General features: G+C 56.8%; 2 protein-coding genes across 25 annotated transcripts; one reads left to right on the top strand and one right to left on the bottom strand.

The window, feature by feature from the left end:
- Positions 1-2,986: 2,986 nt before the first annotated feature.
- Positions 2,987-4,905, bottom strand: NDUFAF8 (NADH:ubiquinone oxidoreductase complex assembly factor 8). 2 transcript variants are annotated; one of them, XM_077973369.1, is made up of 3 exons: positions 4,818-4,905; positions 4,583-4,697; positions 2,987-3,286 (listed from the first exon to the last, which is right to left on the bottom strand). In XM_077973369.1, exons 1-3 carry the CDS (start codon positions 4,899-4,901, stop codon positions 3,177-3,179), a joined length of 309 nt encoding a protein of 102 aa, XP_077829495.1. In that variant the 5' UTR covers positions 4,902-4,905; the 3' UTR covers positions 2,987-3,176. The 2 variants fall into 2 exon arrangements, with proteins under 2 accessions (XP_077829495.1, XP_014976057.3); XM_015120571.3 differs by having other exon boundaries at positions 4,587-4,697.
- A 301-nt stretch (positions 4,906-5,206) lies between these two features.
- On the top strand, positions 5,207-18,261 carry TEPSIN (TEPSIN adaptor related protein complex 4 accessory protein). 23 transcript variants are annotated; one of them, XM_028836921.2, is made up of 13 exons: positions 5,207-5,264; positions 6,774-6,846; positions 7,158-7,249; positions 7,427-7,520; positions 10,419-10,486; positions 10,692-10,770; positions 10,905-10,976; positions 11,875-12,078; positions 12,376-12,550; positions 12,706-12,819; positions 12,921-12,999; positions 15,880-16,014; positions 17,064-18,261. In XM_028836921.2, exons 1-13 carry the CDS (start codon positions 5,217-5,219, stop codon positions 17,610-17,612), a joined length of 1,782 nt encoding a protein of 593 aa, XP_028692754.2. In that variant the 5' UTR covers positions 5,207-5,216; the 3' UTR covers positions 17,613-18,261. The 23 variants fall into 23 exon arrangements, with proteins under 23 accessions (XP_028692754.2, XP_077829376.1, XP_077829372.1 ...); XM_077973250.1 differs by having other exon boundaries at positions 11,869-12,078; positions 12,921-12,982; positions 16,218-18,261; XM_077973246.1 differs by having other exon boundaries at positions 11,869-12,078.
- Positions 18,262-24,856: the final 6,595 nt, after the last annotated feature.

Genomic DNA, 24,856 nt, shown 5'->3' with positions numbered 1-24,856 from the left:
ATTCTGGCTGGATTTCCCCAAATATCTTGCCGTGACCCAGTTTTCTTTTTCTTTGGAGGTTATTCCACCCTCCCGCTTTCTGCTGAGATGGCTGCTGTTGGAGCGGGCCGCCCTCGGCCGACACACAGGCATCCGTGACCGCCGTGCCTCTGCTGCCGCCCATCCTGCTGCACCCTGGAATCCCTACACCCCCAGCCACAGGCAGGGTCACCCGCCCCCACGCACACTTCCTTATTCCTGCCCACCCGCAGCCCAGGTGGCAGCCCCTCAGGGAAGGAAAGAGAAACTTCCTTCCCCAAAAGCCTGGCAGACCCCGGGGTGGGGCTTCTCAGAACGACACAGAGGGGCCCCGGGGCCAGGCTGCGCTTTCTGATGGACCACAGGCTGCTCCTGTCTGGTCAGTCCTGGTGCAGGTCACTGGGCCGTGGAGCCTGCCTCTGGGGGCTCAGTTCCAGAGCAGGGCCGCAGGGATAGTGCCGTCCCGTTGCCAGTGGTACTTCTGTGCGGGAACAGACTTGCACAGCACACTGGCCGAGGGACAGATTGAGTGGAGCTCAGCCCTCAAAGAACTTCTGGCATCGCCTGAGAGCCAGGGCATTTGCTGTGGCTTGAACGTGTCCCCTCCAAAATCCAGGAGTTGCCTAAGTGATAGTATCAACAGGTGACTAGGCTGAGGGCTCCTTCCTCGCTCCTACGATTAAGAGCCTTATAAAAGGACTGGGCGCGGTGGCTCACGCCTGTAATCCCAGCACTTTGGGAGGCTGAGGCAGGTGGATCACAAGGTCAGGAGATTGAGCCCATCCTGGCTAACACAGTGAAACCCCGTCTCTACTAAAAATACAAAAAATGAGCTGGGCGTGGTGGCAGGCGCCTGTAGTCCCAGCTACTTGGGGTGCTGAGGCAGGAGAAGGGCGTGAACCTGGGAGGCAGAGCTTGCAGTGAGCCAAGATTGTGCCACTGCACTCCAGCCTGGGCAACAGAGTGAGACTCTTGTCTCAAAAAAAAAAAAAAAAAAAAAAGCCTCATAAAAGAGGCTGCACGCAGCATGCAGGTCATTTGCTCTCTTGCTCCTCCGCCTTCTCCAGCATGAGGACGCGGCACAAAGGCCCTCCCCAGACACCAGTGCCAGTGGCTGGATCTCGGGCTTTGCAGCCTGCAGAGCTGGGAGAAATCAGGCTGTTCTTTGTAAATCACCCAGTCTCAGAGCTTTGTTAGGGCAGCAGGACGGCCCAAGTGCACCTGAAGTAGTTAAGAGCTCTGCACTGTCCCTGCGGTGCGGAAACAGCAGAACCCCTCCCCCTTCCCTTTGCCTGCTCCCTGCCCCTCCCCCACTCCCCCCCAGCTTCCTGAGCTGTCACTCAGGGAGGAAGGGCAGAGCAAAAGTGCAGGAAGGTTTGGAAGGAAAAAGGAAATTTGGAGTGGCAGAAAAGACGGTGTCCCCAGGAGGTCTGAGAGCTGAGTTTGGAGGTGTGGGCCATGCTGGGCCACAGAAAGTCTGGCAGGTCTGTCACCACCTCACACACGGGGTGAAGGACAGCAAGGGGGAGTGCTGGGAAGACAGGTCTGTGGGCGGGACAGGAGGCTGGATCTGGAGGGAGAAGATGCAGGAAGCTCTGCCAATGAATTGCCAGAGAACGGAGGAGAGGGCGTGACAGGGCTAAGAAAAGGACGTTTGTGCAGTGAGGCTCGCTCATGGATGAGTGCTGGGCACACGTGAGGAGGAAGGCAGGGTGGGGGCAGCTGGCCGTGCACGCTGGGGAGGCGGGTCAGGTGGGTCATGCCAGCACAGGACGTGAGTCTCTGGCCTGTGCACGGATGGGCTGTGGTGGCTTCACCCTAGCAGTCTGGTCTGGATTTCTGTGGTTCCCAAGATGTGACACTATCCTGGCCCTTGGGACAAAATCCAGCGCTTTGGCCTGGCTCCTGCAGACTCACCACCCAGATCAGACCGCAGGGCATTTGACCCTTAGGGGAAGCCAGGCTAATTCTGGGGTAGCATCTGTAGGAGGAAACATGGAGGAACAGACCTCAGAGGCCCACAGGGTCAGCTGCTAGCACGGGCCTGGGGTCAGGTGCAGGCTGCAGCCCCATGACAGTGCGACCTCCACAGCCCACGCAGTCCCCGCCATGCCCTGCAGGTGGCGCTCAGGCCCCACGGACTCCCAGGTCTCAAGGTCAACAAGTGCCCGGGCAGCATCAGGATGTGACCCTTCTCACCTTAGTTTTAGGTAAAGTGATGTGACAAGGAGGGGGAACGAGAGGGCAGGTGCCATCAGTGAAGCACCTGGGCTGCTGAGCGGGGTGACCAACCCCACACAGGAGGGGCAGTGGCTGCTGGTGCTCTACACAGGCCTCTCTCGGAGACTCAGGCCCTTTTGTGAAGAGCCCCCGCCCTGCCCCATGTCCAGGAAAGCCACCTGCGAGGACCCTGCCCCATGGAATGTCCCCTTGTGGTGCTGACGTCCTTGTCTTTGGTGTGTGCTGTATACCCACAGCGAGATCTGCAGGCTTCACCAGATTCACATTAAATACCTTAGTGAGAATGTTTTTTTTTTTTTTGAGACGGAATCTCACTCTGTCGCCCAGGCTGGAGTGCAGTGGCGCGATCTCGGCTCACTGCAAGCTCCACCTCCCGGGTTCACGCCATTCTCCTGCCTCAGCCTCCCGAGTAGCTGGGACTACAGGTGCCCGCCATCTCGCCCGGCTAGTTTTTTGTATTTTTTTAGTAGAGACGGGGTTTCACCATGTTAGCCAGGATGGTCTCGATCTCCTGACCTTGTGATCTGCCCGTCTCGGCCTCCCAAAGTGCTGGGATTACAGGCTTGAGTCACCGCGCCCGGCCGAGAATGTTTTAAAATGGGGACCTTGAGGCAGGGTGTCCCCAAGTCCCAGCCCTTCCAGTTTTGGGGGAAAGGCTTTGGGCCCCATTCCACCTCGGAGAGGCCAAGACCCACATGTCACAGTCTGCACACAGTAAGCCCCAGGCTGCAGGACTTAACGGAGTCTTTACCGTGGCTTCCATTGTATCTTATTCGAACTCAGATTTACAGACACAACACTGGAAAACCAATTCCTGCTCTACCCACGCCTCAACTTGTTAAGAAGAAGAAATACAGGATCTAACACCCAGGAACGTCACATCTTCGCCATTCCCACTTCCTTTCTGCCCTAGGCATTCAATGTGTGCCACCAGGGGCCATGAGGACGAGGGCACCGCACCCACGGCAGCAGTCAGGTGTGAAGCTCAGAGTCCCTCCTAACAGCCTCGCTCCAGCGTCTTCTTGGCCTGCAAGATAAAGTGTTTTGTCTGAATGGCTTGCTTCCAAGTTAGATATGGCTCAAAAGAAAGCTACCACACTAAATGTCGTGTTCTACGCAAATACCTTACAGAGAACGTGGTGCTGGCATGTGGTGGGGGCTCGACTGGTTGGAGCCTGGGCCCCATGGGCCAGTTCTCTGTGTCACTTGTCCATGGGACAAGGGCCTCATGACACTGTCATGGAACTCACTGCTGCACCCTCCTCTGAGCCCCCACCAGATGCCACACTGGGACCCAAGCTCTCATAAAGGGAAAGCAGGAGCCCCCCAAGTTTTTTTTTTTTTTGAGATGCAGTCTCGCTTTGTCGCCCAGGCTGGAGTACGGTGGCGCAATCTCGGCTCACTACAACCTTCACCTCCCAGGTTCAAGTGATCTTCCACCTCAGCCTCCCAAGTAGCTGGGACTACATCACCAGGCCCGGCTAATTTTTTTTTTTTTTTTTTTTGTAGAGACAGGGTCTCCGTATGTTGCCCAGGCTGGTCTCAAACTTCTAGGCTGAAGCAATTCACCCGCCTCAGCCTCCCAAAGTGGTAGGATTACAGGCATGCGCCACCATACCCGGCAAAAAGTGCAACTTCTGATGAGTTACCCACCCCTGGATCCAAGGCTGCTAGGGCCGGGTAGCTATGAAGGCCATGGAGCTCTTGTTCAACTACCCTTTCTCTGGTCCAAATCTGCGGATTAATAGCTCCCAGTAAACAAGAGTCAGCACTGGCATCACGGCCTACCCCAGATACACTGAGGTGGTACCCAGAGAGGCTGACACTTAGGGAACCAGCCTCAGAATGACTTGAAGCCCCCACGGGCAAGAAGCCCTATGGTGCCAGTTGTGAGGGTGGCTGGGGGTGCCCGGCAGGACAGGCGCTGAAGGAATCCACTGCAGCTGCACGGGGCGGGCTGCAAGTGAAGGGAGATGAAGACCCGGAAGGCGCTGGGCACTTTCTGGGAGTCCTGTGTTGGGTCGATCCTGGCCTGACACCCCTCGGCGGCAGTGCTAACACGAAAGCTTACGCGTTTTACCAGGCGCTTTAGTGCACACATTTCCCATCCTTTCTGAGGTTGGTGCCAGTCCCGGTTTACAAACACGCAGGGACAAACCCGGGACGGCCGAGGTTTCGCGGGCTCGTCCGTGGCTCGGTGGTTTGGTCAGCCGGCGTCTAAAGCACGCGGCAGGCGCTCAAACCTTGAACCAACGGGAAAGCAAAGGAAAGCTGGGGCCCCCTGGATCTTGGAGGGGAAGGGCTAGGAGGGGCCCGCGCCCACCTACCGCGGCGGCGAAGCAGCTCCGCAGGGCCTCGAACTCCCGCGCGCAGAGGTCCTTGCTTAGGCTGCCGCCTGGGGCCGTGGAGGCCTGCACGCACCTGCCGTACGCCGCGGCCTGCGGAGGGGATGGGCGCGGGTCATGGGGTCCCTTGATCCCGTCACCGCCCTCCCTCCCAGTCACCTCCCCGCGCTGCTCCTCCTGTCCAGCAGCACTGGCCTGCCCGCGGCTCCTCACCTCGGCCCCGCAGGCGGCCAGCCCCTCGGGGAAGGCGCGGAGGCGGCTTCGCACGCGGCCCCACACAGCTCCGTTCACAGACATGAGTGGCTGTTCCCAGAGCCCCTGGGCGCCGTCATCTTAGGTCCATCCTCTTCCGGTGTCAAACAGCTTGATAGGTCGGCGCTTCCGCCCATAACCTTTCCTGCGCGTCTTAATTGGCCAGAGCCCCTGCAATTGGCTCTTGTCCTAGTCTGTCTGTGCCCTGGGACTTCGGATTGGCCTAGGCTCAAATTGTTTACGAAGCCAACCTCAGGGCCCGCCCCGCCGCGAGGGATTGGCCGGCGGAGCCAGACCCGCGCAGTGATTGGAGAGCCCGGGCCTGGCGGAAGCGGGGCAGACCGGGAGGGGACTTGGATCATGGCTGCCGCGCCGCCGCTACGGGACCGCCTGAGCTTTCTACACCGGGTGAGTGAGGGCGGTCCGCCCGGGCCCCGGCCCCACGGCTTCTCTCGAGCGCCGCGTTCCCCGGACTCGCCCCGGGCTTGAGCCGTTGACCTTGCGTCTCCGCGCCGGGTAGCTGCTGCCGGCCCCTTCGCCCGCGCCGACGCCCCTGAGCTGCCCGCCCGCCGCGCCGTCCCGGGGCCTCCCAAGCCGGACCCACCGAGCGCAAGGGCGATGGGTACAGCCAGACCCTGGGGGAACGAACAGGCCTCGGCCAGCATTCAGTGGGCTCCGACAGGAGGGAAGGAGCGGCGGACCCAGTGGACGTGGAGCCGCTGTGTCCGTGCTGCCGGCGCCCAGGTGGGCTGGCCGCCCGCCGTCCTCCCTAACGGTGGCGTTTCAGAGGACTCCGGTCCTGGAGAGGCACCCCTGGGTTGCAGAGAACACAGACATTTCGAAGGGACAGGGAAGGACACACCGTTGTAAGCCCCTCTTAGTAAACGCTCTGAGAAGGAGAGGCCGGGCCAGTTCCCAGGTGTCGTCCTGAGCAAACTGCCCTCTTTTGTCAGCCCTCAGCTTTCCTAGGCTGAACCTCAGAGGGGGCTGAGTGGGCCCAGGGCGCGGCCTTGGGCTGCCAGAAGCCACGCTAGGGTTGGTCAAAGCTCTCAGTGCAAGGTTTGGACAGAGTCGTTGTGTGCTGCGTTCTGCCGTTGTCAGCTGTCACCTGCAAACCTGTCTAGCTCCCCTTAGGGCTTGGTGGGCAAATAGTGTCAGTGATGTGTGTCCACAGCCTCGGGAAACACTTCAGGTCCACGTTTGCGTGTGTTGTCACTAGATCTCCGCGCTGCCAACTGAAAGGCTTCAGCACCTCACGTGGTCGGTCCCATGCTTGTCCTCTTAAATACTCTTGAACTCTGTTGTGTCCTGAAACTGAATAATGCAAAAATGGGTGGTTCCAGTTTTCATCCCTATAAACTCTACATCTTTGTGCCAGTAAGTCAGCATGAAACCAATAAGTCCATCTGCTGTTAGCGAACATAAAACACACGACATCGGTCGGTTCTTGGGGAGCGATGGAGCCAGTCAGGCTGAGCGGCTGTCACTCTGCCAATCCGGGCTCTTGGGAGGTGGAACTATTCATAGTCCTCTGCGTGGAAAAGGGCTTGCCTGGGCCTTGTTTGGCTTTGCTAGTCAGTAGGTAGGTACAGGAGAGGTACTTTTAAATAGCCTTACGTGCTGGTAAGCGCAGGGAGGCTGGGGGCTGTGTCCCATCGTAACCCAAGTGGCACAGCTCCTCCGTGGAGAACCACCACTGATTTGCCTCTTCTCCAAGGCTGTTCATCCCTGACTGTTGAGAGAGGACCCTGCTGCAGCCTCCCTGTGGCCAGTAGCACGGTTCTCACCCCTTCCCAGGCCTCTCTCCGGCCATGTCAACAGCGATCGGTGGGCCGTTTCCATCCCCTTTGGAGGGGTGTGGATCCACCCCTGTGGGAGATGGCACCTCATCACAGCGGGGCTCTTGTTCCCTTTCAGCTCCCGATTCTTCTGAAGGGGACATCGGATGATGATGTCCCATGTCCGGGCTACCTGTTTGAAGAGATTGCTAGTATCCTTCCTCGACGTACCGTGTGGGGGAAAGAACAGATGGCAGGGTCCCAGAGTGGTGCGAAGGGTTCCCGGGGATTCTGCTGTCCCTAGGGGGATCCGCAGCTCCTTTATCACTGTAAGCAGCCGTGGGTGGGTCTGAAGGCTGCAGTACTGATGGCACAGGAGACCTGAGAAGCCCTGCGCTCCTGACGGCAGAGCCTGCAGGAGGCGCCTCCAGGGAGCATGGACTGGAGGTCCCAGGGCCCGGTCTCCCTGCGGCCCGGCGCAGCCTTCACCATCTCGCCCTTCCCTAACCCGAGCGTGCCACAGAAATCTCCCACGAGTCTCCGGGCAGCAGCCAGTGCCTGCTGGAGTACCTCCTGAGCCGCCTACACAGCAGCTCCGGCCACGGGAAGCTCAAGGTGAGCCCCTGGGTGGTCAAGGGTCAGGCCCGAGGCCTGGCCCATGGTGGTGAGGCTAGAGGAGGAGATGAGCGGCCCAGGGTGGCAAGCAGCTCTGTGCCCTTTGGGTGCCCTGGGCCCTGCCCTGGGCGTCCCGTGTCCGGCCCTCCCAGCGCTGCTGACCGCCCCACTCCCCAGGTGCTGAAGATCCTGCTGTATCTGTGTGGCCACGGCTCCTCCTCCTTCCTGCTCATCCTCAAACGCAACTCTGCCTTCATCCAGGAAGCCGCAGGTACAGGGGCTTTGGACAGTGCGGGAGGGCGGCAAATCCTCCGGGCTTGAGAAGCAAGACTTCAGCCAGAGCCCTCACCTGGGCCTGGTCCCCGTCAAAGCCCCGCGTTGCTGATCCTGGCCCATCCCTGGCCTCTCCACCTGCTGCCCACCCGCACCCCAGCTGGCCGACTCGGCCTCCCCTGACGTGCCCTGCCCCTCCCTCCGCTGGGTCCTCCGTGCCTCCCGTGTGTCCCTGGGCCTTCAGCTGCGTCTGTCCCTGTGCTTGCTGCCCCGGTTGCCATTGTTTGTTTCTCTGTGTGCCCCGCGGGTCTTCCCCTCCATCCCAGTGCCCACACGTAGCAGACTCAGTGCCTGTTCACACGTCCTCCTCAGGCTGTGGGTTCTTGTTCTAGGGCTGCTCCTCAGAGCTCAAGACAGAGGGAAGCCATGGGAGGGCGGGACTGGGAGGCAGGAGAGGCGGGGCCCCGGCCAGTCAATCTGTCCAGGCAGCAGGTGGGTCTGGGGGAGCCGTCCCACAGGCTGGGGGGCAGTCCCGTGTGCCTCTGCCTAATGAGGACTTGTGGGGGCTTGGCCTGAGATCTTCCATGGGGCTCCAGGTGGTCACTGGGCACACCATGTCTGGACCCCAGCCCAGCCCCTGAGAGGGGAATTCTGGGGAGGGAGACTGAGTGTCTGTCGTGCCGCTGCTTGCTTATGGAGACCCTAAGCGTGTCCATCCACTGGGCTCACCCCAAAACCGGCGTCGAAACCAGTGTTGCCCCACTTTGTGACAAGTGGGCATGCAGCTCTAGGTGTCCCTCAGGGGCCAGTGCCCTGGGCCACCATCGACAGTTGTGACACATGACTTAGGCGGTAGATGCCCCTGAAGGAACGGCTGTGTGAGGGCGCTCTCGCCATTCTAATAGAGTCCTCACAGCTTTGGGGCCAAGGCAGTACCAGCCATTTATCCTCACCATTCAGCGGGTCAGAGGGCCCCGGGCCCCCAGCCCACTCCCGTGGCTGTGGTTGGTGCATGTATGTTGTGGCTTCAGTGGTCTCGGGGACATGCCCTGGGGTGGGGGCTGCAGCAGGTGTGGGGATGGGGCATGGCAGGCCCCGAGGTTGGGAAAGGCTGTTCTTCAGACCCTGGGTTCTTGTTGGCACTAGAGTCTGTCCTGTGCAGAGGCAGTTGTGGATGATGGCTGTCGCCTGCCGTGCCTGGGCACTGGCCCTGGGTGGGGCACAGGATGTGGGAGGTGTCACGACAGCCCTGTGAGGAAGGCAGGCGCACATGAGAGACGGGGCGGCCCCCGCCAGGCGGCGGGTATGCAGTGAGGATGGCCCACCCCACGCACGCAGAGCGTCAGAAAGAGGAAAGAAACACAAAACGCAGCTGACAGTTAAAGACGGGTTTTCTGTTTTGTTTTGTTTTTTTTTTTGAGACAGAGTCTTGTTCTGTCGCCCAGGCTGGAGTGCGGTGGTGCGATCTCAGCTCACTGCAAGCTCCGCCTCCCGGGTTCACGCCATTCTCCTGCCTCAGCCTCCCGAGTAGCTGGGACTACAGGCGCCCGCCACCGCGCCCGGCTAGTTTTTTGTATTTTTAAGTAGAGACGGGATTTCACCGTGTTCGCCAGGATGGTCTCGATCTCCTGACCTCGTGATCCGCCCGCCTCGGCCTCCCAAAGTGCTGGGATTACAGGCTTGAGCCACCACGCCCGGCCCAAGACAGGTTTTCTTTAGTTAAAACCTGAGAGGCGCCCCCAGCCGATTGTGGTCAGAAGCCCCTTCTCTTACAGACTAAGCGTGTGTTGGTTTTGGGGTGAGGGCTCGTCAGGAGCTCGGAACATGTGTGTGGAGAAGTTCGTGGCCGGGCTGGAAGGACGGCAGGTTATCTTGGGACATCTTTCCAGCCCGGAGGTGGGTTTTCTCGAAGCTGGCGTCTTCCCGGCCGGAGGAGGGTTGTCTCGGGCTGGCATGTCTCTGGTCGGGGAGGAGTTTGGAGTGTTTCTGGTTGGAGATGTTATTTGTAGTTTATGGTTGTGCTGACTTTAGCCATTAGGCTGATGCCTTTTGGATTTAGGCGGTTTTTGGTTAAGGTGAACTTTAGAATGAGGGGCTTGTCCAAGACGGTGATGCTCCTGCTCTGTCACAGAGGAGGGCCAGCGCGAGGTGGCAGGCGGGTGCCCTGGGCTCCTGCGGGAAGATGGCAGCTGCAGGGGGTCAGTTTATCCAGCCACTGACTCAGCTTGCGGCTGCCACCCTGGGCCCAGGGACAGCCAGGGGCGTCGTCTGCGAATCACAGGGCCAGCCTGCCAGGGTGGCGAGTGGATTCATCTGTGACTGAGGCTCTCCAAGGGTTCTCAGAGGCGCGGCTGTCAGCATGAGCCCTGAAAGGATGCCTCGGCTCCAGGTGCAGGCTCAGGAGGCTCTGGGGCCGGAAGATTTAAGGACAGAAGTCCCAGTTCACCGTGAGAGGAACTCTCAGGGCAGGGGAGCCCGAGGCGGCTGAGACTGAGGATGGGTGGGTCCAGGCGGAGCTTTCAGGCTGTGATAAGAAGGCTGGTGTCTCCCTCCAGGCCCCGGCAGCCTCCGAGGGGTCCCTGGTGCACCTGGGGCAGGGAGAGTGGGCTGCAGGGAGGCCGCACCAGCTCAGGCACCAGGGGTTGCCAGCCCTGGGGGAGGCGAGGTGGTTGCGTGGAGAGAGACTCGCCTCTGTGGGGCATGGGTGGGGGGAGCTGAGGGTCTGCTCTGGTGTGGCCTCTGCGGGGTCCTGGAGGAAGGCGTGCCAGTGGCCGTGACAGAAGGGCCCGGGTGGCAGGAACTTGCCACCCTGGAGTGGGCCCAGTTCACCATGTTCTGCAGGGAGCAGCGGTGCCAGGCTCAGCCCTGCCCCCCACTTGCCTTTTATGTTCTGCAGCTTTTGCGGGGCCCCCAGATCCTCTGCACGGGAACAGCTTGTACCAGAAGGTTCGGGCGGCCGCGCAGGTGAGCCCAGGAGCAGTGTCGCTCTGCGGGGTGCCCTTCCTCCTGTAGAGGGCAGGACTGGGGCCAGGATGTCAGCTGGGGGGTTTGCAGTTCCCCTGCCCGGGACCCCTGCCTCTGGGGGACAGAACACAGCTGATACGAGTGGCAGGGCGAGTACAGGAGGCCCCGGCATGAGGACGCTGAGGGCCTCCGCCTCCCCATGTAGGACTTGGGGAGCACCCTGTTCTCGGACACCGTGTTGCCACTGGCTCCCTCCCAGCCTCTGGGGAACCCGCCTGCCACAGGTAGGTGACCGAGGGGACTGTGTCCAGTCCCGGCACCGGGTTTCTGCCTCCCTGAGTGTCCTCGGCGTCTGTGCCACCCATGGGCAGGGCTGACGGTGGGGGCCGACTTACCGCTGACAGAGGACCCTCTGCAGGCATGGGCTCCCAGGCCAGGCCGCACGGCACCCTCCAGGGTTTCGGCTACAGCAAGGAACATGGCCGCACGGGTGAGTGGGAAGGGCCTGCATGGGCCCCGGCATCTCAGGGTACAGGAATGAGGAGGGCGGTGGGGGCCGGACCATGCTGCCCCACCTGGTAGCTGCTGCCCCCCGTCCCCTCCCCTACACGGCCTCAGCCCTTCCTGGGGCTGTCCCCACTGCTGCCGTGGGGGTGGGGCAGGTGTGGCCAGGGCTGCTTTACGGACAGGCGAGAGAAACCAGGCCCAGCAAGAAGTCAGGGCTGGGTCCCATGGCAGGGGGAGTCCCACTCCAAGAGGGGCTGAGGGCTGTCCCCTGGCTGTAGTGTGAGTGACTCGGGCAGTCCTGTGTGGAGCTGTTACAAGCTGGGGCAGTGCCAGTGGACAACTACTCATTAGCGCCAGAAGAACCACAGGTGGCACCACGGCCTGCAGCTGGGACCCAGCCCCCGGCCCAGCTGTGCCCTGCTGCCAGGCCCCGGGCGGTGTCTCGCCGCTCACCGTTAGGCTGTGTCACACTGTCCTGCACGCAGCCCGGGGCTCCTGCTGACACTTTGGTGTGGGGGCACCTTCTACAGGGAGCTCACACGGGAAAGGCCGGCCCCTCCCCAAGCCCTGGACACACCTCCCTGAGCCAAGGCCGAGCCCAAGCCCCTTAGGACACCCTCACCCCCAGAGGACAGAGCAGAGGGATGGAGGCATAACTGCTGTGAGCTGGGTGTCTAGGCCACTGGGCGTGGGAATGCCAAAGTGGAGTCCACCGGGAGCTTCCAGAGGGCCTGGGGTCCACCTGGAGGCCTCCCTCCCTGCAGCGTGTACCCCGACCTCCCCAAGCCTGAGCAGGGAGCCCATGTGGGCACCCCGCTCCCAGAGAACGTGGGTGGGGGCCGCACTGGGCGGCCGTCCCATCTCCCTCTCCTCAGGTGCAGGCTCGGCAGGCGAAGCCTTCCTCTCCACCATCCAGAAGGCCGCGGAGGTGGTGGCCAGCGCCATGCGCCCCGGGCCCGAGAGTCCCAGTACCCAGAGGCTCCTGCCGCGGGGTGACACCTACCAGCCTGCCACGATGCCTTCAGCCAACCACGGTCCCCCAACCCTGGGGAACCCACTCCCCGGGGCTATTCCAGGTCCCCGAGGTATCGAGGCGAGGGCTCCTCCCCTTGGGGTCTGGGTCACTCCTTCCTGTCACCGCTGGGGCTTTGCAGCCATGGAGGCAAATCCCGGGGCCTCCCACACAGCAGGAGGGGACGGGACCCGAGGTGGAAGCAGATGCCCACTGGGGCTGGTGTTTGCTGAAGCTGGAGCCAAGGTGGCCGGCCACCCATCCTCAGCTCAGGACTCAGTCCCCAAGGCCTTGGTCCAGGGCCCCGGGAGGTGGGCATGGGGCTGGCCTGAAGCCCTGGGGATCTCACCGGCCATCCTGTTTCCTCCAGCCATGAGGCATCAGCCTGGGCAGGCCGGAGGGGGCTGGGACGAGCTGGACAGCAGCCCCAGCTCTCAGAATTCCTCCCAGAACAGTGACTTGAGCAGGGTCTCAGACTCGGGCAGTCATTCTGGCAGCGACAGCCATTCAGGGGCCAGCCGGGAGCCGGGCGACCTGGCAGAAAGGTGAGTGGAAGCTGCTGGGTATGCGGGAGTGGTCTCGGAGCCACCACACCACCCCCCTCCCAGCGCGGCTCCTGCTCTCCAGGTTCTCCCCAGGGTGAGGCAGGGGTGGGGGCACGGCCCCAACTCACCCCTGACCCGGCCATTCCCCCTGGCAGGGTCGAGGTGGTAGCCCTGAGTGACTGTCAGCAGGAGCTGAGCTTGGTGAGGACTGTGACTCGGGGACCATGCGCCTTCCTGAGCTGCGAGGAGGCACAGCACTTCCTCAAAGCGTGAGTGCGCCTGGACCCGCCTGGCTCTGCCCCAGCCCCAACCCTGGGCGAGGGAGGAGGGGACGGGCCGCACTCGCCACCCAGGTGTCCCCTCTGTGCAGGTGTGGACTGCTCAACTGTGAGGCTGTGCTGCAGCTGCTGACCTGCCACCTGCGTGGGACCAGTGAGTGCACGCAGCTGGTGAGCTGCGCATGCGGGCGGGAGGGCGTGCCTGTGTGCACATGCCTGTGTGTGGACGTTCCCGTGTGTGTGTGTGCGCGCGTGTGTGTGAACATTCCTGTGTGTGTGCCTGTGTGTGTGCCTGTGTGTGTGTGTGCCTGTGTGTGTGTGTGTGCCTGTGTGTGTGAACATTCCTGTGTGTGCCTGTGTGTGTGTGTGTGCCTGTGTGTGTGTGTGTGCCTGTGTGTGTGAACATTCCTGTGTGTGCCTGTGTGTGTGTGTGCCTGTGTGTGTGTGTGTGCCTGTGTGTGTGAACATTCCTGTGTGTGCCTGTGTGTGTGAACATTCCTGTGTGTGTGCCTGTGTGTGTGTGTGTGCCTGTGTGTGTGTGTGTGCCTGTGTGTGTGAACATTCCTGTGTGTGCCTGTGTGTGTGAACATTCCTGTGTGTGTGCCTGTGTGTGTGTGTGTGCCTGTGTGTGTGTGTGCCTGTGTGTGTGTGTGTGCCTGTGTGTGAACATTCCTGTGTGTGTGTGTGCCTGTGTGTGAACATTCCTGTGTGTGTGCCTGTGTGTGTGAACATTCCTGTGTGTGTGCCTGTGCGTGTGTGTGCCTGTGTGTGTGTGAACATTCCTGTGTGTGTGCCTGTGCATGTGTGTGTGCCTGTGTGTGTGTGTGTGCCTGTGTGTGCGCGTGTGTGAACATTCCTGTGTGTGTGCCTGTGCATGTGTGTATGCCTGTGTGTATGCCTGTGTGTGTGTGTGCCTGTGTGTGTGTGTGTGCCTGTGTGTATGCCTGTGCATGTGTGTGTGCCTGTGTGTGTGTGTGCCTGTGTGTGGACGTTCCCGTGTGTGTGCGCCTGTGTGTGTGTGTGTGCCTGTGTGTATGCCTGTGTGTGTGCCTGTGTGTGTGTGTGTGCATGTGTGTGTGTGTGTGCGCCTGTGTGTGTGTGTGTGCATGTGTGTGTGTGTGTGCGCTTGTGTGTGTGTGTGTGTGTGCGCCTGTGTGTGTGTGTGTGTGCGTGTGTGTGTGTGTGCGCCTGTGTGTGTGTGCCTGTGTGTGTGTGTGTGCCTGTGTGTGTGTGTGTGTGCGCCTGTGTGTGTGCGTGTGCGCCTGTGTGTGTGCCTGTGCATGTGTGTGTGCCTGTGTGTGTGCCTGTGTGTGTGTGCGCCTGTGTGTGTGTGTGTGCGCCTGTGTGTGTGCCTGTGCATGTGTGTATGCCTGTGTGTGTGCCTGTGCATGTGTGTGTGCCTGTGCATGTGTGTGTGCCTGTGTGTGTGCCTGTGTGTGTGTGTGCGCCTGTGTGTGCGCCTGTGTGTGTGTGTGCCTGTGTGTGTGTGTGCGCGCCTGTGTGTGTGTGTGCGCGCTTGTGTGTATGCCTGTGTGTGTGCCTGTGTGTGTGTGCCTGTGTGTGTGTGTATGCCTGTGCATGTGTGTATGCCTGTGTGTATGCCTGTGTGTGTGTGCCTGTGTGTGTGTATGCCTGTGCATGTGTGTATGCCTGTGTGTGTGTGTATGCCTGTGCATGTGTGTATGCCTGTGTGTATGCCTGTGTGTGTGTGTGCCTGTGTGTGTGTGTATGCCTGTGCATGTGTGTATGCCTGTGTGTATGCGTGTGTGTGTGTGCCTGTGTGTGTGTGTATGCCTGTGCATGTGTGTATGCCTGTGTGTATGCCTGTGTGTGTGTGTGCCTGTGTGTGTGTGTATGCCTGTGCATGTGTGTATGCCTGTGTGTATGCCTGTGTGTGTGTGTGCCTGTGTGTGTGTGTGTGCCTGTGCATGTGTGTATGCCTGTGTGTATGCCTGTGTGTGTGTGTGCCTGTGTATGTGTGTATGCCTGTGCATGTGTGTGTGTGCCTGTGTGTATGCCTGTGTGTGTGCCTGTGTGTGTGCCTGTGCACGTGTGTATGCCTGTGTGTGTGCCTGTGTGTATGCCTGTGTGTGTGCCTGTGCATGTGTGTGTGCCTGTGCATGTGTGTATGCCTGTGCATGTGTGTGTGCCTGTGTGTATGCCTGTGCATGTGTGTGTGCCTGTGTGTATGCATGTGTGTGTGCCTATGCGTGTGCCTGTGCATATGTGTATGCCTGTGTGTGTGCCTGTGCATGTGTGTGTGCCTGTGCATGTGTGTGTGCCTGTGTGTGTGCCTGTGCATGTGTGCGTGTGTACATGACTTCATGTGTGTGGTTGTGTATGTATGTGCCTATGTGTGTGTGCATGCACATGAAAGTGTGGACACGCGTGGGCATGTTGCGGGGGCATGCAGAGGAATGAAGGTAAGGCGAACGGGGCAGCAGGTCACGTGCTTCTCACTGGGGTGTGTCCAGGAGCCGGGGAGGACATGGCTCTGGTGTCTGGGAACTGGGGTATAAGGCGGTGAGGACAGGGCTCTGGTGTCTGGGAACTGGGGTGTAAGGCAGTGAGGACAGGGCTCTGGTGTCTGGGAACTGGGGTGTAAGGCAGTGAGGACAGGGCTCTGGTGTCTGGGAACTGGGGTGTAAGGCAGTGAGGACAGGGCTCTGGTGTCTGGGAACTGGGGTGTAAGGCAGTGAGGACAGGGCTCTGGTGTCTGGGAACTGGGGTGTAAGGCAGTGAGGACAGGGCTCTGGTGTCTGGGAACTGGGGTGTAGGGGCTCTGGTGTTCGGGAGCCGGGGTGTAAGGCAGTGAGGACAGGGCTCTGGTGTCCGGGAGCTGGGGTGTAAGGCAGTGAGGACAGGGCTCTGGTGTCCGGGAACTGGGGTGTAAGGCGGTGAGGACAGGGCTCTGGTGGAGCTGTCCCTGGTGCCTCCTGGCACTCCAGTCGTTGAGGAGGAGGGAGAATAGGGAGAGAGATGGCCAGACAGGCCTCCCTGGCATGGAGCTGCTGCCCCATGCGTGCTAATGTCCCCTCCCTTCGTCCGCAGAGGGCCCTGTGTGCCATTGCCTCCCTGGGGAGCGCCGACCTCCTTCCCCAGGAGCACATCCTCCTCCGCACCCGGCCGCGGCTGCAGGAGCTCAGCATGGGCAGCCCGGGACCTGTGACCAACAAGGCCACCAAGGTGGGCAGCTGCAGAGTGCCACACACACACGGGTCCAAGGGTACAGCAGGACATACACTGCAGTCCACGGCCACCCTGTCCCTGCCCGGCGCTTGGTCAGCCCTTCCCGGACCCGCCTCCCGAGTCCCCGTCCCGCTGGCAGAGGGAGCAGCAGTGAGTCAGGGTCCTCACCTCCCCAACTCCCTTCCTGCCTTCCACCCCAGCTCCGCAGCACTCACGGGACACTGGCCTCTACCTGTTCCTGGAAGCCCCCAAACTCCTCTGCCTTAATGTTCCTGCCCTTGTGTCTCGGCTCACACCCACCTCTTCCAGGAAGCCCTCCCTGACTGCACATGCAGTTTGCCACCCATGGCCCAGCTCATGCTCAGCTCCGGAGGGCAGAAGTGGTTCCATTGATCTCTGTGCACTTGAACACTCCGAACTGCCTGGAGGCTGCTGGAGTCACACTGGGAGGCCTCTCTCTGCTGCCAGGCCCTGGCACCCTCCCTCTGCCTGTGGACACCCCCAGTTTCTTTCTTCCTGTTTTCTCCCTGGCTGCTGGAAACACAGGACCTCAGTCACCCATCCCCAAGTCGTCCTTATCTAGCTCACCTTTCAGTCAGAGCGACAAGTGAGCCTGGGGTTTGCACCACCGCAGGCGAACCTCGTAGTGGGGTTTCTAAAACAGGCATGCTGGAAGAACCCTGCGTCCAACAGTTGGAAACACCCAGATGTGCCGGGCCACGTGTGTTCACTCCCTCCAGCAGTGCCTGGTGGGTTATGACGGGGAGGGTGTCCGTTGGTATAGTAGTGAGTGAAGGAACAAGATTTGAGGTGTGGGTGTGACACCTGCCCCCTGTCGCCAGCACCAGCCCAGCAGCTGCTCTCAGTGGGATGACAACTGGGTGCACTGCTCCAGCCCCCTCCTGGCAGCCGGCGTCCTGTCCAGAACTGGCCCTGCCCTCTGAGTGGAGGGACTGAGGAGGCCCTAGGGAGAGGCGGGCCCTGGTCCCCACAATTTCCAGGGTTGCATAGGAATCTCCCTGGTTCCTCCTTCCTTCCTCTTTCAGATCCTGAGGCACTTTGAGGCCTCCTGTGGGCAGCTGTCCCCTGCCCGGGGCACCTCAGCCGAGCCTGGCCCCACAGCCGCCCTCCCAGGCCCATCTGACCTGCTGACCGATGCTGTGCCTCTTGCTGGGAGCCAACTCTTCCTCCAGCCTCTGAGTTCAACCGCAGTCTCATGCCGGAGCCCTGCTCCCTCATCTGGGATGCCGCCCAGCCCTGTGCCCACCCCACCCCCGGATGCCTCCCCCATTCCAGCCCGCGGAGACCCCAGCAAGGCCAAGGCCAGACTGGCAGAAAGCAGGGGGTGGGGACCTGAACAGGTCCTAGGGGGCACAGACAGCCCAAAGAGAGGCCCCAGCGACTGTGCGTGGAGCCGCGACTCCTTGTTTGCTGGTATGGAGCTGGTGGCCTGCCCCCGCCTGGTGGGCGCCGGGGCTGCTGCAGGAGAGTCCTGCCTTGATGCTCCCCAAGCCCCGCAAACATCGTCCCAGAGGACAGCAGTCAAAGAGCCTCCTGGCTCAGAGCCGTCAGCTTTCGCGTTCCTGAACGCCTGACCCGACGGCCTGGCCCTGGAGCCTTCAGCTTCAGCTGCTGCCCGGGGGGCTCTGTGCTGCCTGAGCAGCCTCAACCGTAGCTGCTACAGTCTCCAGGCAACTTGACCTGAGAGGAGGACCCTAGGGCTACCTCAGTTTTCCCCATCTCCTCTGCCAGAGGCTCTGGCTATTTGGACTTGAATCCCTACAAGGGATAGGCAGGTGGCAGGGCCTCAGAAATGTTGATCTCAGGAGTCCCAGGGGGCAGCCCCTGCTTGTCTTGCCCTCAGACATGAGGTTTCTTGTGTGAATATGGAAGCGACTACCAGGTTCTTTATTTCATTTTGATCTCAGCTCCCTCCTTCCCCAGGAGGTCATGAGCAGTAAGCCACCGCCTCCCCATCCCTTCGGGGTGGGCTGGGGGCTGAGGCTGGGTTTGGTGCACGTGGGCTGAGGGTGTCTTGTCCGGGCTGCCTTGTGCCGTCTGGTCTTTGACCATTTCAAGTTTCAGATCCCCACGTGACCCTTCCCTGGCTCTCACCTGCTCCTTCATGCTGTAATTGCTTCCCGCACACGAAGCCTCTGATTGGAGCCTCTGGTCCATCTCAGAAGAACCTTCCGAGAGCGCTGGGGTTTATGCTTTCTGAATAAACACTACTGTTTACATGAAGCTGGGCCATTTATTTTTCTTCTTTTGTGTATGTGCATTTTAATAAAAATACCGTCAATAAGGGGCACACGCAGAGGACTGCTTGCCTCAAAGTAGGGACGGGCGTTATTCCTAAAACGTGTGGTAGAACTCCCCAGTGGCACTATTCTTGCAGTTAACCTTAATGGCAAGGTTTTAAACTATGAAACTCAGTTTCTTAAATAAATAAGAGACTATGTGGGTTCTCTATTTCTAATTTCAGCAGTTTGTGTCTTCAGGGGATTGGTCCATTTTATATCAGTTGCTGAATCTGTGATTCCGTTTTTTGTAGTATTCCTTTATTCTTCATTTCATGCCTGTGGGACCTGTAGTCACACTATCACGCTCTTCCGTTCATGCCTGTGGGGCTGTAGTCACACTACCACATTCTTCCTGTCATTCCTAATATGGGTCACTTGTTTTCCCTTTTTCTTGGTCAGGCAGTTTATTAATGTTAGTTTCTTCAAAGAACGAACTTTTGGTTTTATTTTTTTCTACTTCACTAATTTGTTTTTCAGTTTCCTAGTTCACTAATTTCTGTTCTTTATTATTTTCTTTCTTCTGCTTTGGGCTTATTTTTATTTTCTCAGTTTCTTTTTTTTTTTTTCTTTTTTTGAGACAGAGTCTCGTTCTGTCGCCAGGCTGGAGTGCAGTGGCACAATCTCGGCTCACTGCAACCTCCGCCTCCCAGGTTCAAGTGATTCCCCTGCCTCAGCCTCCTAAGTAGCAGGGATTACAGGCGCCCACCACCATGCCAGGTTAATTTTTTGTATTTTAGTAGAGATGGGGTTTCACCATGTTAGCCAGGATGGTCTCGATCTCCTGACCTCATGACCCACCCACCTTGGCCTCCCAAAGTGCTGGGATTACAGGCGTGAGCCACCGCGCCTGGCCTATTTTTTCAGTTTTGTAAGGTGGAAGCTTAGATTATTTATTCGTCACCTTTATTTTCTAATGTGAGCATTGTAATGCTATAAATAGTTCCTGTGAACACTACTTTGGCTGCATCCTGTGAATTTTGGTGCGTTTAAATTTTTATTTAGCTCTAAACATTTTAAAATTTATCTTGAGACTTCCTTTTTGTCCAATGGTTTATTTTAAAGCATATTATGTTATGATTTAATTCTGATATAGTCAGAGAGCATATTTTGTATGATTTCTGTTATATTGTTTAAAGATTTCAAGCCTAGGCAACATAGCAAGACCCCATTTCTACAAAAAAAAAAAAAAAAAAAAGCCAGGCATGGTCCCGCTACCCAGGTGGCTGAGGCAGGAGGATTCCTTGAACTCCACAGGTCAAGGCTGCAGTGAGCCATGATTGTGCCATTGCACTCTAGCTCTATCACCTAGTGCAGTGGTGCAATCACGGCTCACTACAGTCTCCACCTCCTGAGTTCAAGCAATCCTAAGCAATCCTCATGCCTCAGTCACCACACATGGTTTTTTGTTTTTGTTTTTTGTGTTTTTTTGGTAGAGACAGGGCTCTCGTTGTGTTGCCCACACTGGTCTCCAACTCCTGGCCTCCTGCAATTCTCCCACCTCAGCCTCCCAAAGTATCAGGATGACAGGCATAAGCTGCTGTGCCTGGCCTCACACTTTTGTTAAGGATTTCAAACTTTTGTTAAAGTTTGTTTTGTGGCCAAGAATATAGTTTATCTTGGTGGATGTTCCGTGTACACTTGGTCTAGAAAACTAGAGATCAATATCCTTTGGGAATACAGATGCAAAATTCCTCAAGAAAACAACAAAATGAATCCAATAATATATGAAAAGTGTAATACATCGCTCTTAAGTGGAATATATCCCAGGAATGCAAGGCTGTTTCAACCTATGAAAATAAGTGTAATTCAATCCATCGTATTAACTAATAGTAAAGAAAAACCTCATGTTCATTTTATGCAGAAAAAGCAAGAAACAAAATAAATTCAGCATTCACTCATGACCCCAAAACGCTCCCAAATTTGACAAGCTAGAAATGTAAGAGATCTTTTGCATGGCAAGGGGCTTTTGCAAAACCCCTCAGCTGACATCATGCTCAATGCTGAAGGACTAATGTTTTTCCCCTGCGATTGGAAAGAAGGCCATGGTGTGCACACTAACCATTTCTGTTCAGCACTACACTGAAGCCCTGGTCGGTTCGATAAAGCAAGAAAAAACAAGAAAGACAGGCACATTAGAAAGGAAGAAATAAAACATACTGTTCACAGAAAACAGGACTGTAGAAAATCCCATGAAATCTACCAAAAACTTCCTAAGAAGTGAGTTTAGCAAAGACGCAGGCTCCAGGGTAAATACACTAAGATCAATTACACTTTTGTAATAGCAATAAACAATGGGACATTAAAGCATAAAAAACTACCATTTGTAATGGCACTCCAAAAATGAAATAATTAGGTGTTAATTAGAAAGATATGGCCGGGCGCGGTGGCTCAAGCCTGTAATCCCAGCACTTTGGGAGGCCGAGACGGGCGGATCACGAGGTCAGGAGTTCGAGACCATCCTGGCTAACACGGTGAAACCCCGTCTCTACTAAAAAATACAAAAAACTAGCCGGGCGAGGTGGTGGGCGCCTGTAGTCCCGGCTACTTGGGAGGCTGAGGCAGGAGAATGGCGTAAAAACCTGGGAGGCGGAGCTTGCAGTGAGCTGAGATCCGGCCACTGCACTCCACCCTGGGCGACATAGCGAGACTCCGTCTCAAAAAAAAAAAAAAAAAAAAAAAAGAAAGATATATGTAGGATGTGTATGCTGAAAACTACAAAATACCGATGAAAGAAATCAATGAAGATCCAAATCAGTGGAGAGATATACCATGTTAATCAATTATGGTGTCAATTATTCCCAAATTACAGGTCTACAGATTTAGATAGTGACAAGCTAAAACTAAAATTTATAAGAAGACTCAAAAGAATTGGAATAGCCAAGGTAATTTGGAAAAAGAACAAAGGACTGAAAACCTGATTTCAAGATTTACTATAGGCCAGGTGCAGTGGCTTACATCTGTAATCCCAGCACTTTGGGAGGCGAAGGTGGGAGAAATGCTTGAGCCTAGGAATTTGAGACTAGCCTGGGCAATAGGTGAGACCCCCATCTCTGCAAAAAAGAAAAAAAAAAAGGCGCACTAATCAAGTGGTATTGGTGAAAAGGTAGAAACACAGATCAATGGACTAGTACATTGTTCAGAATAGACCATATGGTCAATTGCCCTGCTACAAACATGTAAAGGTTCTTTTTGAAAATTTTTTGCATATGGAGACTTAATGAAGAAAGAGCAGCCTTTCAACAGATGGTACTGGAACAACTGGGCCTCCATATGCAAAATAGAAAAAAAAAGAACCTTGGCTCATACCTCACACCTTACATAAAATTTAAACTGAATCATAGACCTAAATATGAAAGCTAAAACCATAAACCTTCTAGAGGAAAACAGAGGAGAAAATGTCTCTGGATTAGGCAATGTCATCATATATAAGATATAAAAAGCACAAATAATAAAAAGTTGGACTTTATTAAATTTAAAAACATCTCTTTGGGCCAGGTGTGGTGGCTCACGCCTGTAAGCCCAGCACTTTGGGAGGCCGAGGTCGGAGGATCACTTGAGGTCAAGAGTTCAAAACTAGCCTGGCCAACATGGCAAAACCCTGTCTCTACTAAAAATACAAAAGTTAGCATGGTGGTGAAAGCCTGTAGTCCCCGCTACTTGGGAGGCTGAGGCAGGAGAGTAGATTGAACCCAGGAGGCAGAGGTTGCAGTGAGCCAAGATCATGCCACTGTACTCCAGCCTGGGCGACAGAGGAAGACTCCATCTCAAAAACAAAACAAAATAAAACAAACTTCTCTTTGAATGACGCAGTTAAGAAAATGGAAAGAAGCCACAGACTGGGGGAATTTATTTGCAAATCACACATCTCATGAAAGACATATAAAGACCGTTTGAAGAACACTGAGAAGTAAAAAATAAACCACCCCAAATTTCAAAGATGGCAAATGATTTGAACAGATACTTCACTAAAGAAGATACATGAATACCTGACACAGAAGCACATGAGTAGATAGATTCTCAACATCGTTAGTCTTCAGGCAAATGCGATTTATAAAATATTGGATCCCATGACATACCTATTAATATGACTTAAACACATAAAACCAGGCTGGGCGCTGTGGCTCACGCCTGTAATCCCAGCAATTTGGGACACTGAGGCAGGCAGATCACGAGGTCAGGAGATTGAGACCATCCTGGCTAACACAGCGAAACCCCTTCTCTACTAAAAAAAAAAAAAATTAGCTGGGCGTGGTGGCAGGTGCCTGTGGTCCCAGCTACTCGGGAGGCTGAGGCAGGAGAATGGTGTGAACCCTGGAGGCAGAGCTTTCAGTGAGCCAAGATCACATCACTGCACTCCAGCCTGGGCAACAAGCAAGACTCTGTCTCAAAAATAAATAAATAAATAAAATAAAAACAAATAAATAAGTAAACGAATAAAACCAAACCCTGACAATACCAAGAGCCAAGGAGCAACCGCAGCGCCTGTGGCTCCGGTGGGAGTGTAGAGCTGTATAACTTCTTTGGAAAACAGTTTAGTAGGTCGGTGCGGTGGCTCATGCCTGTAATCCCAGCACTTTGGGAGGCCAAGGCGGGTGGATCACCTGAGGTCAGCAGTTCAGAAGACCAGCCTGGCCAATATGATGAAACCCTGTCTCTACTAAAAATACAAAAATTAGCCCGGCATGGTGGTGTGTGCCTGTAATCCCAGCTACTCAGGAGGCTGAGGCAGGAGAATCGCTTGAGCCCAGGAAGCGGAGGTTGGAGTGAGCCAAGATCATGCCATTGCACTCCAGCCTGGGCAACAGAGTGAGATTCCATCTCGAAAAAGAAAAGAAGTAAAAATAGCTTGGCAGTTTCCTTTTTTTTTCTTTCCTTTTTTCCTTTTTTTTTTGAGACAGAGTCTTGCTCTGTCGCTCAGGCTGGAGTGCAGTGGTGATCTCCGCTCACTGCAATCTCCACCTCCCAGGTTCAAGCGATTCTCCTGCCTCATCCTCCCGAGTAGCTGGGACTCCAGGTGGACGCCACCAGGCACGGGCAATTTTTTTGGATTTTTACTAGAGATGAGTTTTTGCCATGTTGGCTAGGCTGGTCTCGAATTCCTGACCTCAGGTGATCCGCCCACCTCAGCGTCGCAAGGTTCTAGAATTACAGGCGTGACCCACCGCGCCCGGCCGGCAGTTTCTTATAAACTATCATATGATCCAGCAACCCCACTGCTGGGTATTTACACAAGAGAAATGAAAAGTCGTGTCCACACAGAAGCCGATGAGTGAGTGTTTATGGCAGCGTCATTCATACTTGCCAAGCACCAGGAACAATCTCTGCGTCCTTTATTTGATGAATAAAATAAGCAAATGTGGTTGACACTGGTTACAGGATACCACTCAGCAATAAACAGGAACCAGCATGAATCTCAAAATGGAAGTGGTAGAAGCCAGACCCACAGGCTACGCGCTGCGTGACATCCCTTTTGTGTAACATTCTGGAAAAGGCCGCCTCTAGGGATGGAGAACAGAGAGAACTGAGCAGCCGCCACCAGCGGTCAGCAGGTGCGGGATCCGGAGGGAGAATGTTCTGTAACTAAGTTACACAACTCCACTGCGCACCAAAAAATGTGGATTTTACTGTATATAAATCAAACTTTGTATTTTATAGAGCACCGGACTTTTTAAAAAGCGGGGGCAGGGGAGACCAGTGTGCTGTGACTTTTAGGGGAAGGATGGTTTCCCTGGAGAGGACACGGGCGGGATCCCCAGGGCTTCCGGAGGGAGGGGAGTCACAGAGCTGCTACGCACGGGGCGCAGCGTTAAAACTTTGGAGAAGGGGCCGGGCGCGGTGGCTCAAGCCTGTAATCCCAGCACTTTGGGAGGCCGAGGCGGGCGGATCACAAGGTCAGGAGATCGAGACCACCGTGAAACCCCGTCTCTACTAAAAATACAAAAAATTAGCCGGGCGCGGTGGCGGGCGCCTGTAGTCCCAGCTACTCAGGAGGCTGAGGCAGGAGAATGGCGGGAACCCGGGAGGCGGAGCTTGCAGTGAGCCGAGATCGCGCCACTGCACTCCAGCCTGGGCAACAGCGTGAGACTCCGTCTCAAAAAAAAAAAACAAAAACAAAAAAAAAAACTTTGGAGAAGGAAGAAAAACAACAAAGCAGAGCGAAGGGAAGGAGGTAGGGAGGTTAGCAAGGCGCCCACACGCCCTCGCGGTCGTACTGGGTAAGGAGGGGAGGCGCGCACGCGGGTGGGGACAGGACGGCCTAGGACAGCAGGGGAGCCCGGGGCCGCGAGAGTGCAGCGGCCTGGGGGAGTCGGGAGCGAAGCCGGGGCCCGGGGCTCCTCGTGCCCTCCCTGGTGTCTCCTTCCCAGGCCCTGCGTGCCCCGCCCACACCTGCCTTTCCCCGCCCACATCTGCCACGCCCCACTCGCCCGTCACACCCCCACTTCACGCCCCGCCCACAACCACTGGGCCCCCGGCCAGCTCCGCCCGCCGCCCTCGGCCCCCCGCCCCCTACATGACCCTCCCCTTTCCAGCCGCGT

The sequence above is a fragment of the Macaca mulatta genome, chromosome 16, assembly GCF_049350105.2.
Source record: "Macaca mulatta isolate MMU2019108-1 chromosome 16, T2T-MMU8v2.0, whole genome shotgun sequence".
Lineage (NCBI taxonomy): Eukaryota > Metazoa > Chordata > Mammalia > Primates > Cercopithecidae > Macaca > Macaca mulatta.
The sequence above is the reverse complement of the archived record's forward strand: the minus strand, read 5'-3'. Positions and strand labels throughout refer to the sequence as shown.

Excerpts from the sequence above, each read along its gene's own strand:
- NDUFAF8 (XM_077973369.1), bottom strand. The coding sequence starts at position 4,901 with ATGTCTGTGAACGGAGCTGTGTGGGGCCGCGTGCGAAGCCGCCTCCGC. Across the intron at positions 4,698-4,817 it reads TGGCCGCCTGCGGGGCCGAG|GCCGCGGCGTACGGCAGGTG; the intron begins GTGAGGAGCCGC and ends TCCCCTCCGCAG. Across the intron at positions 3,287-4,582 it reads CTGCTTCGCCGCCGCGGTAG|GCCAAGAAGACGCTGGAGCG; the intron begins GTGGGCGCGGGC and ends TTTATCTTGCAG.
- TEPSIN (XM_077973234.1), top strand. The coding sequence starts at position 5,217 with ATGGCTGCCGCGCCGCCGCTACGGGACCGCCTGAGCTTTCTACACCGG. Across the intron at positions 10,771-10,904 it reads GGGGAACCCGCCTGCCACAG|GCATGGGCTCCCAGGCCAGG; the intron begins GTAGGTGACCGA and ends GACCCTCTGCAG. Across the intron at positions 13,000-15,879 it reads CCAGTGAGTGCACGCAGCTG|AGGGCCCTGTGTGCCATTGC; the intron begins GTGAGCTGCGCA and ends CTTCGTCCGCAG.